Source organism: Thunnus maccoyii, chromosome 9 (genome assembly GCF_910596095.1).
Source record: "Thunnus maccoyii chromosome 9, fThuMac1.1, whole genome shotgun sequence".
Taxonomy (NCBI): domain Eukaryota; kingdom Metazoa; phylum Chordata; class Actinopteri; order Scombriformes; family Scombridae; genus Thunnus; species Thunnus maccoyii.
The window spans coordinates 24537997-24551993 of record NC_056541.1 but is presented as its reverse complement, the minus strand read 5'-3'; the positions used below and the strand labels follow the sequence as shown (position 1 = coordinate 24551993).

The 13997-nt window shown below is 42.4% G+C and overlaps 1 protein-coding gene across 4 annotated transcripts in view; it reads left to right on the top strand.

The window, feature by feature from the left end:
- LOC121903690 (tetratricopeptide repeat protein 28-like) overlaps positions 1-13997 on the top strand; it is a 168546-nt gene that overhangs the window by 134085 nt on the left and 20464 nt on the right. For 3 of the 4 annotated variants that reach the window (XM_042420990.1, XM_042420989.1, XM_042420991.1), the window contains 3 exons: positions 7988-8784; positions 8958-9502; positions 10794-11317. In XM_042420990.1, coding sequence (XP_042276924.1) covers positions 7988-8784; positions 8958-9502; positions 10794-11317 — 1866 coding nt within the window. Of the gene's footprint in view, positions 1-2708; positions 2808-7987; positions 8785-8957; positions 9503-10793; positions 11318-13997 lie in introns of all 4 variants that reach the window. The other variant, XM_042420992.1, reaches the window with a different exon arrangement.

Genomic DNA, 13997 nt, shown 5'->3' with positions numbered 1-13997 from the left:
AGCATGTGATAGTTGGATAGTTAGAAATCTTGCAGACTGGAGGATTTGTTCACTGATAAATTTATGCAAGTTATTGTAGTGACAGTTGACATAACTTGCTGAAATGAGGGATTAGAAGAAAGAAGTCAAAATGAGCGAGGTGACCGATGAGATTTAGTGTCACTGTTCAATAACAATACTGACTGTGTGTTCTTAGGTTTATTATGCCATAAATATAAAGTCCTGTCTGCCCTTTTCTTGCTTTTGGGATACAGTTTGAAAGCTTCCATTTCCTGCTAATGTTTTCAGTGAGCTGCTGGCTACATTCCTTTGTTTGCCTTCATTTAAATGAGCTGTTTACTTACTGTTGTTTTCAGTGATATTTGTGGTTAAAATGACCTGAGTGTTTTTGTTACTTTTAAGCAGAGGCCACCAGTATATCACTGTATCATCACTATTTTATGTAAAGTTGTTTTTACCCGCAGTATTTAAGAGTTACATTATGTTCTACAGTGAATAGTGCCTGGTAGATTATGTAAGCATGTACGGTAATGGAGTGCTGGGGAAGAGGACGGTGAGGGTGGTGTTAGGGCCAACAGTAATTTGTGAGCCCGGGGAGTTCTACAGTGATGGAATGCCAACATATAACGCACACTGTCAGAGTATAAATAAACCCCATAAAAATGTATAATTTTTCATGGGAACTCTCCACATTAATCTGCTCGGCTCTCACCTTCACACCGACTCGGACTGGAATGAGAAGTGGTCTGCAGATAAATAAAAACGAGTAGGGGGAAATTAAATACATGATCGGGTCTTTTGATTGAACTTAAAATGTAATCATTATCCCCTGTACAATTGAGGGATTTACAGTCAAACCATGTTAAAATGAAATTATTAGCAAGGTAACCTTGCGGAGCTTTCTAATATAATGATGAAAGTAACCTTAGGGATAAAGGTGTCCCTGAGGATATTCAATACCCCATGAGATAAATGGAATGGCCAATTCTGCTGTATTTAGTCAAGCAATTACAACCTGCACTGGATGACTTATGATAGCCATCAAGACAGTAGTAAACCTGACTCTAATGGACAACTAAAAGGCATAATAGTTCCTCCCAGATGAATTATTCTTTAACGTAATGTGTAAAAGGGTGCAAGCAGAGAGTGGAGTTAATCAGCCAAACATAAATTGAAGTCGTCATTTGACCGGCCTAATGGTCACACATCCTGGGTTGCTCTTAGCTACAACACACACCTGATTTTAAAAGTGAGCCGATAACTGGTTGTCATAAATTAGGGGCTACAGAGAGAACATTTTATGATGCTACAGTACATGTGAGCTTTATTACGAGTGAGCGCTATACACTATGTCAGGCGGCAAATTTATTCCTGTCTGTAGTGTGATTGCCATTACGACGGCCACGGCGGTCTTATTCATTATTAGTTGCAACATTACAGTTCTTCCAGTACATGACAGAGTAATGATAGTGTAGTTGATGCGGTGTCAAAGACCTTCGGCAGATGACGGAGCAGAAGCTAAACGAGTGGGTGGAGGAGATGAAGCCTGTTGCTCCATGGAGACGGCCTAGACAAGCTGGACCATCAAGAAGATGCAGTAACTCTGACACCCAAGGGAGCTTAATGCCCATCTCAGTGTAGCCTATCTGTTGGTGCTTCTTGTCTATTTTCTTTCTCTCCTTTTTTTTTTTTATTCACTTTTTGATGCCTCCCTCTTTCACTCCCTCCGTCTCTCCCCTCACCCCTACTGATTGTAATCTGCAGCTGTCAAGCTCCCAGTAATTGAAACTGACTTGATGAATCGCTTAATTACCTTTAATAGCTGATTCAAGAGGAGCTGAATAATGAAGATAACAGAGAATGAAGTGGAGGTTGTGAAGCACCAGTCTGTAATTGCTCCATTGTTGTTGTTGTTGTTTTTGTTTGAAGCAGCGGAGCGTGCGTTGTTATTCCGTCATCAATGCCCACAAGCATGCTTAGCACAAGAAGATACGGGCTAAAACTAACAGGATGTTGTTTCAGACTTCAAAAAATGCTACTTTTACGCCGTGCACAAAGAGGGGAAAGATGATCGAGTGAAGATTAACGAGCAGCGATAAAAGCAAAAGAAGCTGTGCGAGAGATGGGAAGAAGAAGTTGCCGAAATAGGAAGGAGCAAACTTTTATTATGCCCTCTCAGCTTGTCGTTAATGTTGCGTGTAGTGTGGGAGGAGCAGCAGCTGACATGGCCCTGAGGTACAGTTGTATAGAGATCGCCATGCTTTAATATCTAACCATGATGCCCAGCGGTACCAACAGCCCTGGCTCAGCACACTCTGACCTATAAAGGATATGAAAATGTTGCATTCCAGCCCCATTTATTATTCATTAATTGGCTAACTTACCCCCTAGTCAGCAATATTTAATATCCGAGAGAGGACTGAAGTGGAGGGTTCCCATGTAGTTCACATTTCTGGTATTCATGAAACAGAATCTAAATTGTATTATTTTCCCTTGCATTTCACTTCAAAGAGACTTTAAATAAGTTTGTTTGTGTTTTAGCCCGGTCTTGCTTTTTTCCATTCTCACCATGTGTCCAATTCACGCTCCTTTGTTTTGGCTATATGTCTTAAAAGAAGTCACGTGAAATGTCAACTCCATCAGTTAGAATGGCTGGAGGTAAAAGTCCTAATTAAGCAATTTTCTTTTTTTTTCTTCTTTTTATCCAGCATCCCTAGGGAGTGCTTTCTGCTGATGTTCACAAAAAACAATGCATCAGAAAGAGGGAAACAACAGGAAGAAGAGTTCACAGCACACAATCAGACAATGTACACTGCAATGCTCTGTATTCATGTCTTGTCACTGGCTCATTGGTGTCTAAAAAAAAAAAAAAAAAAAAAAGCAGGACATAACTTCTGTATTGAATTAGTTCAGACCTTTTATACTAAATTTCTTTCACACGTACGCACATACAGCTTTTTTCCATTTAGGGGTCACGTGAGAGAATGAGCGCTCGAGTCTACATTCCAGAAAATCAGCTCTGGAAATCAGCTTTCTCCAGACATCTGATCTCCAGGTTTTATAACAACATATCTGTCAATAACAGTGTCACATCAGTAGATTGAGCCTAATGATTTTTAATAGGCTGTATTTGTTGGCAGTCAAGTATGTTGAAATGTAGTAACACTGACCCTGATATTGAGAACCCTTTAGCACCTGATTATGATAGCAAACACTTTGAAGTGCATGGCATATACATCGAATAATTAGCAGTTAAGATACATATCTCTTATGATGACGTGATTTTACTCCTACTACATCATCATCTTTGCCATCATCATAACAACAACAGTGGTTGCATGAACATAAATCTGGTAACTTTACTGTTACAAACTACACACAGGGACCAAACTTGCCTGGAACATTGATTCATAGAGATTATTTAGTTTGGTATCTAAGCATTCAGAAACAGCAATGATTGTAGATATATTATTAGTCTGGCCAGGAAAGGGAGCGAGAGAGTGGAGAATTTACAGAGGAATTTAGCGAGCCTAATGGCCCAGACAGGATGAATGAAAGAACGCTGTAAGAGAGAAAGAGCCAAACAAATACATAAAGAAGTGCATTTATCTGGGATTGGTGACATCTTCAGCTCTCCATTAATGACCATGTAAATACCTTGAGTAAATATTAGCAGACCTGCAGAAGAAGAGAGGGGGCGACAAAAATAGACGGAGAAGAGGTGAAGTGGTGGAGGGATCATTAGGATGGAGAGAGATTTTTGCTAGCTTAAAGCCCCAAATTTCTGTTTGTGGAAAAAGCAGCAGACGCTTCTTGCCTCCTCCCCCTGCATGGCCCCCTTCAATCTTGTGACACAGGACCACACTGGAAACTGGACTAGAGGCCCTGCAAAACAATGCTCTCCTAGCCCTTGTGCTTACACTTAAGTGAAGCTTGCTGTACGCAGTTTGTTATTCTTCTCACTGCGGAGCTATTAAATGAAACAAAAGAGCTGTAGCATTCTTTTGCATTAAGCAACTATGCCCCCTTTTTTCAGAACATCTGCAAATTCAGCAGGAAATGTGATCTGTTCCTAAATGGAAAGGCGATTGTTCAGTGCAAAAAAAAAAGTCGAGCTGAGACAGTGAGACGGAACATTGTTTGTTTAAGTGGTAGGAGGAATCAGATCTTATGCGTGTGGACAGTACAGCGACAGTTGGTTTGGTGAGCTGAGGCAGGGGTGAGGGTCAGCGGGAGAGGAGAGGAAGCAGCTCAGCTGGTGCTGCAGGCGGAGGGGTTCAGCGCTCTGTCTGTGTGTTTTTGTTGGCAGACCACCCACTCAGCATGCATCCATCTATCCGTACCCTGTCCTTTTTTTATCTTCAGTCAGACTGTAGGAGATGTCTGTGTCTGCGAGTAAGGATTTGGTACCTTAAGCTCAGAGCCCAGCTCCGCCCCTTCCCCACTCCTGCAGACCCCAGGAGGATGTAGTGTCTGCCTCAGCTCACTACTTCCCCCCACAGATCATCACATCCACTATTGCATATGACGTGTGTGGTATAAAAAGAACAAAAAGGATGTCCTTCTTGTGCTTCTCTTGACAGTTATTATTTTCCAATATTTAATTATTTATTCATCATTTTAAAAAAAACATAATACAGCCTTGATCAGTCAGACACGTTGCATTCATTACTAATAACCTTGTTTCTTTAAGCAAAAGTTGAAGCAAGGAGCTTTGTGAATACTTTCACAGCAACCAAATTATCTAGAAATTCTAAAAGGTAGCCAGACATACCAAGCTACATATACTAGCTCCGGTAGGATGAAATACCACCCAGTCTCACTTGAATCTCCTTCAGAAATTGACTCTGCACTTTGATATTTCACACATGCCAATGTCCTTGAGCTGAAGCCTGAATAGGCATCAACATTTCCACAAATACCACATTTCCAGCATCCTGCTCAGGGTTTTCAAACATGGATATGAATTATAATGTTGACCTCATTCTAAAATATACACACCCAAGTCAGTATTTCAGGCTCAGATTGGTCATCTCTACTCTATTTGAGTATCACTCCAGCCCAGTGGCAGCAGCACCATTGTTGGTAAAATCCTCTTAGGTCACTGTAGGCAGCAGCGCGCTGGATCTCCATAGCTGCTGGAAGAATGACACAGTGATTTACTCAGAACACGACACCATCCCTCAAAGTCATCACTGCAGCATATCCTTCTATGTACAGCCAGCTGTGTAATGAAAATTGACAACACATTGCCATGCTTTTAATGTCTTTGGTTATGGGGGGATGGATAGGGCTCTGGATGGATAGGGCTCTGTATAAAAGTATTTGAATGATATGGTGTGTGCTTTATGCTGGTTTTTCAGTCTTTGTCTCAAGCTGTGCACAAAAGAGAAATAATTAAGCCATATTATTTAATATGTTACAGCCGAGCGCATTTAATATGAACCACATACTTACCATGTTGTTAAACTTAGAGGTTAAATTGAATCTCAAGACTGACACTGTGTTAGGGCCATTTTGATTTGGACAACATGCTACACTGGCCACTTCAGCTAGATGCCCCTTACTAATTCCCAATTTTTGTCTTCCAGCAGTATTTACCAGCATGTTTGGTATGGTTTTCTTTACTATCCTGCTGGATACTATTCCCAGTGGGTTCAATAATCCTCTTACCATATGGGGGGGCACAGAAAATATTTTCTTGCTTCAAGTGTGGCTCCAGGCATAGCCTAAGGCTTATGGCAATTTTGGCTACAGCTTCCAAGCCCAGCCTCAAACCTAGCCATACACCCCCAGCCTCTGTCCTGGCTGTCTCCCCTACCCTTCCGTCCCATTGCTGAGCCCTAGATCCATTTTTAGCCTGCAGCATGGAACATGTTTGCTAGTAATACATCAGTAGGCATTATATCCTCAGTAAGATCAGCCTCCGTTGGGGAAAGCATAACCTTGGGAGTGCCTTTGTGGCGAGAGCTGTCAGTGCTCTTCCAACCAGCTTGCTGTGAATCTTAACATGCTTCCCCTCTTAGGAAAGACTCCCAGGAAAGGCAAAGCTGAGTGTTCTGTTCAAAGTGTAGGAAATGTCTGTGCCAGTAGAACTTGGAAATCCAAAAGGTTCTAAGCCCCACTCATTTTGGCTCAGGAAAAAGACACTTTACTATATTTGTACTGTACCGTATCCAAAGCACCACATGGATTCCGCTTATTGTGTCCTCATTGTGAAGTTATGTCATTTGCACCCTGAACTCCACCTGTATTATTTGGCTGCACTGTTTCTCTCTGTGTTTTACTCTGAGCTACGCCTAGCATACCAATTCCTCAGGGTGGTGACCTGGTGATTACAAGGTCAGTCCAGGTTGTATCACTTCAACCTGAGAACACGAGTGAGCAAACAAACAAAAAATCAGGTCTGATTTGTCAGCAAGGTCTCTGCGGCATGCTGAATCATGGTCTGAATTAAGTAGGCAGATGATTTTTGATTATGTTTTTCCAGCAAAATCCAATCTGTCTGCAGAAAAAGCTGTTTTTTGATTAATTTTGAGACGCCCAATTTAGGCAGTTTTAGTTTGAAACTAATCTCCTCATTTAGCCATAGTTTAAGGGAAATTGTATATATATAATGTTCAAACTTGCGATAGAAAGCAAATTTTCAGAGGTTTGGGTCATGTGAAACCAACAAAAGTATGTATGCACTGTATGTGTAAATAGACATACCTGATAATGTGTCAAACCACCAGTATGCAGCCCAGTGGTTCATACTGTAGATGCACCAAAGCTTTTTCCATTCTCACTGGCCTCATGTACTCCTGTTAATTGAGCCAAAATCTGAATGCATATCCACATTTACTGTATAACTTATGCTGTCGTCTGAGCCGTCTGTTTAGTTTCAATCCCACTGTTTATGTAGCCTGTGTTCAGGCCCATAATGTGGCAGGTTTCGGATGAAATAAATGGGAAAACACACATGGCGGTAACTAATCCCGGCGGCACCATCACATACTCACCACAAGCCACAAAGCCTCTCTCCTTCTCTGGTTCCCACCCACTCTGGCTCCAGAACCGTTTCCATCCTTGGTGTCCTATCGGTGGCCCCCGTCCTAGTAGCCCATTAGTCTCCATGCTGATGCAGCAAAGCCGTGATGACCAGGCGGTATGGTGGATGAAGGACTCAGTTATTTCCCTTGAAGCAGTTCTCCATCCACCAGCCTGCAGCCATCCGTCTCCTCTCTCAGTGAGCTTTAATATTATCAGTGCAATTATTATCATTGAAGGCTCAGTGACAATGCAAAAGGAGAAATCCAGAGATTAGTTGTGAGTCTCAGAGGGAAGGAGGAGAGATACGGTAGATATGCTGTGATGTCTCTTTACTCTCTGCCGTGTATTTGTCAGGGTGTATGAGCATGTGGGTGGGGGCACATTTGTTTGGATGTTGTGTGTATGTATGTGTGTGTGCCAGATGGCTGTCTGGCTGCGGGGTAAAGCCATTATTTTTCAGAGGATGGTATTTTATCAGAGATAATACGCTCAATGCACCGGCTTCTCCATTATTTATTGTTTCTCTGCACTTATCTCATTTTTCTAAAGTTGTTTGCTGAGCTTTCCATCAGCTCTTCACACTCTCCACCACTTTAACTTCCTACGTCTTGCTTTCTTGTTCTCTCATAACCATTTCCAACCCTGTGGAAAAGTTGTTGATTTTAGTAAAATCCCTCTAAGACACAATCATCAAAGACAGCTTATTCAATCAAAAGATTCTATTTTGGTGTTATAATAACTTTGTTTGATTGCACTACATTTTAATGACCATAATTCTGTGGGAGAGTGTGTAGTGTAAGCAGAGAACAGATGGCTCAGAGAGCATATTTTAACAACCAAATGACTTGTTTTGTACATGAGGAGCTGACGAGGCACTTGAATTTTACTCAATTACAATTTTCTCCTGAATGGGTCTTTAACTTCATCCCCCTCGCTCTCTCTCTTCTCTCCACAGGCATCATCCACCAGATGAAAGGGGACTATGAGACTGCACTGAAACTCCACAAAACACACCTGGCCATTGCTCAGGAGCTGAATGACTACGCTGCTCAGGGCCGGGCCTACGGTAACATGGGTAATGCCTACAATGCCCTTGGAGCCTTTGACCAGGCTGTCCGCTACCACCGCCAGGAGCTGCAGATTTCCATGGAGGTCAATGACCGGGCCTCACAGGCCTCCACCCATGGCAACCTGGCTGTGGCTTACCAAGCCCTGGGGGCCCATGACCGCGCTCTGCAGCATTACCAGAACCACCTCAACATTGCTCGTGAGCTCAGAGATGTCCAGAGTGAGGCTCGGGCTCTGGGCAACCTTGGCAACTTCCACTGCTCTCGTGGAGAATTCCCTCAGGCTGTGCCCTACTATGAGCAGTACCTCCGCCTGTCCCCTGACCTCCAAGACATGGAGAGTGAGGGGAAAGTTTGTCACAATCTGGGCTATGCCCACTACTGTTTGGGCAACTACCAAGATGCCGTCAAATACTATGAGCAGGACCTAGCTCTGGCCAAGGACCTCCATGACAAACTGAGTCAGGCCAAGGCGTACTGTAACCTTGGTCTGGCATTCAAGGCCCTGGGAGACTTTGCTAAGGCAGAGGAGTGTCAGAAATACCTGCTTTCACTGGCCCAGTCCCTGAACAATGCACAGGCTCGCTTCAGAGCTCTTGGGAACCTGGGGGACATATTTGTCTGTAAAAAGGATGTGGCTGGAGCCATTCAGTTTTATGAGCAGCAGCTAGCCTTAGCTCACCAGGTATGGACACGTACAGTTTCTAATACACAAACTTTTTGATTGTAGTACAACGTATACTAGCACAATCATTATATAAGTGGGAAATATCATGTGGAATGTAATTGTTGATATAATTCACAGGAATGTAGCTAATGTCCCTCATGTTGATATTCTGAAATTCTATCTGGTTTCAGGTTAAGGAGCGTAGGATGGAAGCCTGTGCCTATGCTGCCCTCGGGGCCACCTACAGGCTTGTGCAGAAATATGACAAAGCTCTGGGCTACCACACCCAGGAGCTAGAGGTGTACCAAGAGCTGGGTGACGTGCCAGGAGAGTGCAAAGCCCACGGTCACTTGGCAGCAGTCTACATGGCCCTGGGGAAGTACGCCATGGCCTTCAAGAGCTACGAAGAGCAGTTGGAGCTGGGGAGGAGGCTAAAGGATCCCGTCGTGGAGGCTCAGGTGTATGGAAATATGGGCATCACAAAAATGAATGTTGGGGTGATGGAGGAAGCTATTGGCTACCTGGAGCAGCAGCTGGCCACTTTACAGCAGTTGAGTGGCAACGAGGCAGTAATGGACAGGGGTAGGGCCTATGGAAACCTGGGAGACTGTTATGAGGCTCTGGGAGACTTTGAGGAAGCCATCAAGTACTATGACCAGTATCTGTCTGTGGCCCAGAGCCTCAACCGGATGCAGGACCAGGAGAAGGCCTACAGAGGCTTAGGCAATGGACACAGGTGAGTCCGTTTTGAGTGAAAGGCGTATTATTTTAAATTCTCTATTTGACATTGTGAGAAAAATACTTGTATAAAGCAGTTTTCAACTATCAGTTTCTCCTAGCTGTTGCAGCAGCAGGTAATTGTATTGACTGGGTAATAATCACAGTAATCCTACTTTGCACATGATTTTTTCTCCTAGCACTCCCTATCAAGGACCACCATAGTTCAGAGACACCTTGCTGGTGAGGAAGGCTTGTATTTGAGCCTGGTGCTGGCTGTCTCAGCAGCAGCCTAGTGGCCCTGGCCTTATCAGTATGCAAAGAGGCTTTGGCACACAGACGTCTGAAACTGGGGGAAGCACAGTTATTTCGAGGCAACCTCTTACATCTTGTGTCTCTTCTCCCTTCTATTTCCCATTTATGCGTCAAAGAGCCGAGAGCATCCTAGGAGGCTACACTGCAAAATAAAACACGAAAGGCTTGCTGAAATCCTCATTTCAGAGATGATTTTCTTTTTATTGTGCATCATCAGCATGGCACCACAGCAGTCACACACAGCAGTATTAGCTGTGCATGAGTTCAGAGGGGAATAATAGACATCACACACAAACACTTCTCGTCTTCCAACCGCTCTTAGTCGAGCACATACATTATCACACAACATTAATTAAGCTGAAGACTTTTATTCTTGTAATGCTCCATTTGAATGGGAATTGTTGATGTGCCTGAGAATGTGAATAAAATCTGTTTGAAGGATATGAAGGCGAATTAAATGTTGAGAAGGGATGAATGCCTCTCTGTCAAAACATACACCAGGGGGTGGAAGCTGGGCTCCTTCGACAGATGACCCAGCCCGTATTAAACAGTGTTACCCATCAAACACAACCTACATTTAAATTTCACATTAGGGCTCAGAGATTTCCACACCCACTTTACTCTGTCAACATCAGCAGCTATCAGCAATTTGTTGAACATCTAAATTTGTGTTTTATTCACACCAATACTGAAATTATGTGGTGCTTTGCAAATGGAAGTGTTCTTGCAATATGCACTCCTCATTATGTGCTCTGTTGATGTTTTCAGAATAGATATATATCTCTATGAATGAAGAATATATTTTTCTCTAGATATGAGATAAGCAGGGAGATGAATGGATTTATTTTGAGTGTTGTAGGCATGGTTGATATCTCAGTATTTATTTAATTTGACCAGAAAATGCCAATTAATTTTTTCTAGGTTGTCTTAGGTTGTTATCTTTCATCTAATCCTCCTCACTATGACGCTCATTGGTTTTCTCTCTCTACCTGCAGGGCCATGGGAAATCTACAGCAGTCGCTGGTGTGTTTTGAGAAGCGGCTAGTAGTGGCTCATGAGCTAGGGGAGTGTGGAGGCAAGGCTCAGGCTTATGGTGAACTGGGTGCACTTCACAGCCAGCTGGGCAATTATGAGCAGGCCATCTCCTGTCTGGAGCGTCAGCTGGCCATTGCCCGTGACACCCAGGACAGACTACTGGAGGGAGATGCCAGCTGCGGTTTGGGTGCTGTATACCAAGCTATGGGAGAGTATGAGACAGCCCTGCGATGCCACCAAAGTGATCTGGAGATCGCAGAGGAGGCGGGAAGAGCCACACGCCAGGCCCGGGCCTATGGAAACTTGGGCCTTACCTACGAGTCACTTGGAAACTACGAGCGGGCGGTTGTGTTCCAAGAACAGCATCTAAGTGTGGCGGCTCAGACTAATGACTTGGCTGCCAAAACACTGGCCTATGGCAGCCTGGGGAGAACACACCACGCACTGCAAAACTACTCACAGGCTGTCATGTACCTGCAGGAAGGTGAGTGAGTCAGGGGGAACAGGAGAGAGGATTGCCTTTGTTGCCTGAGCTGATAGGCTTAGAGTTTGTGAATTCATGAATATGAAATTCAGAGCCTATTTGTTGCTAAGCCTTTGCCACATTTTTATTAGGCTGTGTGCATGCGTGTGTGTTTGGGCTTTTGTGCTTATGAGTTATAAGTGCACGGGGGATTCTGTGTGTGTATTATGCGCCTGTGTTGTCTTCTTTGCTGTATAGGTATACCAGCATTTGTGTCTGTGCAAACCTATCAGGATGCACGCCAAGGCGTTTTTCCTGTTTACTGCTAGCTGTTCTTCACACCTCTGTATCTGCTTTTCTCAGAGGGTTCTTTGCAGTGAGCTGCCAAAGGATCTTTTCACACAGTAGCTGACAGACTCCTGCCTCTCACTCTTCATTGTCCCCCTACCGATTATGGTGAAATAAAAACCTGCAGCTTGGCCCCTCAAAAATTCATTATGTCAGTGACAGTGTAGTGTTTGTCACCGCAGATGTGATAAGTGGAAGCCTCCATTTACTGTATGTGTGCTGAATGTCCACACCGCCAGCCTCATCCATGCCCATTGACAGACTTCATGCTCAGGCATACCCACCGCGTTATGACCCAAACCCTGTTTGAATCCAGGAAAATTGCAGCTCGTGTAAGAGGAGAGTTCCATATTTCACCCTGCAGGAAGTGCATGCAAGGGAGCAGGAGTACATCTCCTCTATCTCTCCTCCATCCACGTTATTAGAATTAGCTGGGCCTGCAGTGACCCAGACACCCTCTGCAGGCCTGCTTGTTGAGCTTTAATGGAAACAAAGGCGACAGGCCATTCTGTCTCCACCCTGTCCTCCCGTTGTCCCCTGCACTGTCCTTGTATTGTTCCTCGGTCTGGCTGTGAAAAAGAACAGTGCCTTCACTATCCTTGACAGCCAATTATTTCTGGCCAACCTACCCAGACCGAAAAGTTGGCAAGGTTTTTTTTCCCTTCAGTTTTTCTATTTTTTCTACTCCTACTGCTAGTTTTTTTTTTATTCTTCATGCTGCACTGCTTGTTTTTTGTTTTTGTTTCCCAAAAAAGATTAATTGGGAGGAGGGATAGAAAGGCAGCTCCAAACAAGTGCAGATACTGTTGACAGCATGTGACCTCCAAATCAGTGCGTGTGTATTTATATATGAGTGTGTGCATGTGTGTGGGTGTGTCTGATATTCATTCTGTGTTGCGCAGAGTAATACAGAATGATAAGGTTACAGTGAAAGACACATGGAGATACCAATTAACTGCTGATAGGAAGAAATATATTCTGTCACTTCAAGTGCCCAAACAACCCCCAAAGTTAGTCACCTGTAATTTAACATTAACAGACACTGCAAAGCACAGTCTCAGTCTTTAACAAAAGAGGCATTTCACACCAGGGTGCACTTTTCAATGATTAACACAATAGTGTCATTAAATCAATGCCGTCATTGTAGCGTCTAATGAAGGTATTACAGTTTCTAAACGCTTCATTAATGGAACAACAAATAATGAAATTATAATATGAACCTACAAAGGTAGCTTTTTGGTGGAATGTACCTGATGCTTTATATGTGAACCAGAATAAAATAGATGGTATATTGATTAATGCATATTGTAAATAAAAAATAAATATCATCATATCATACGTATATACCCTTAAGAAAATAAATCCAATCAGGTTTTTGTATTATAGCTTAAATGTTTAATTCCCCTCTCATATGGATTGTATAGAACACTGGTGTTATACATATATTTATGTGCTAGCTTATTATTTATATATAATATATATATGTATGTATATATATATATATATATATATATATATATATATATATATATATATATATATATATATATATATATATATATATATATATATATATGTAGAGAGAGAGAGAGAGAGAGAGAGAGAGAGAGAGAGAGAGAGAGAACATATTACAGGGTAGTAAGCTCTCTCTATATACTATATACAAAGCACACCTGTACAGTACAAGCTTGTATAAAATCTGTTTATAAGAAATCATCATGTGTAACAAACATTAGCCAAACATTGTAGATTTATATGCAAATTATATAAATGGTACATTTCCATACTTTCGATATGTGATACACTATAATAGAACAGACTCAGGAATTCTAATAAAACATATTCACGCTGTTCGGCCTTTGAGCAGCCTGTCATGAGGCATATAAAAACTAAATGCAGTTACATGATATGTATCTCAGTGTGAAATGTCTGGACCTTTCATCATCATGTGTGGACCCCTCCCGGTTTTCAGTGTTGCTATTTTCATTCTATAAATATTGAGTGCTGGTTGTTGTTAAAGTGGCGGTAGGGGTTGGACTGGTGCTACTGTACTTTTTTTGCTCTCAACTTTTGTAGATCTTTGTGGTTTTGTCAGTTTGAGTTTTTACTTCTTAGGCTGAGGACAAACAATATCTTTCACCTCAAGTGTATATATATATATATATATATATATATATATATATAGTAGTGAATAATATTTGAAAAACTGAAAAAAAAATTAGCCTAGTTATCTCATAAATTATTAAGCAAACTTTTGAAAATACCAAAATTTACTCCTCAGCTTAATGCAAATGTCAATACTGTCTTCATCACTGTAGAAATCTATTTATGTGGGATGAATTCAAATTTGATG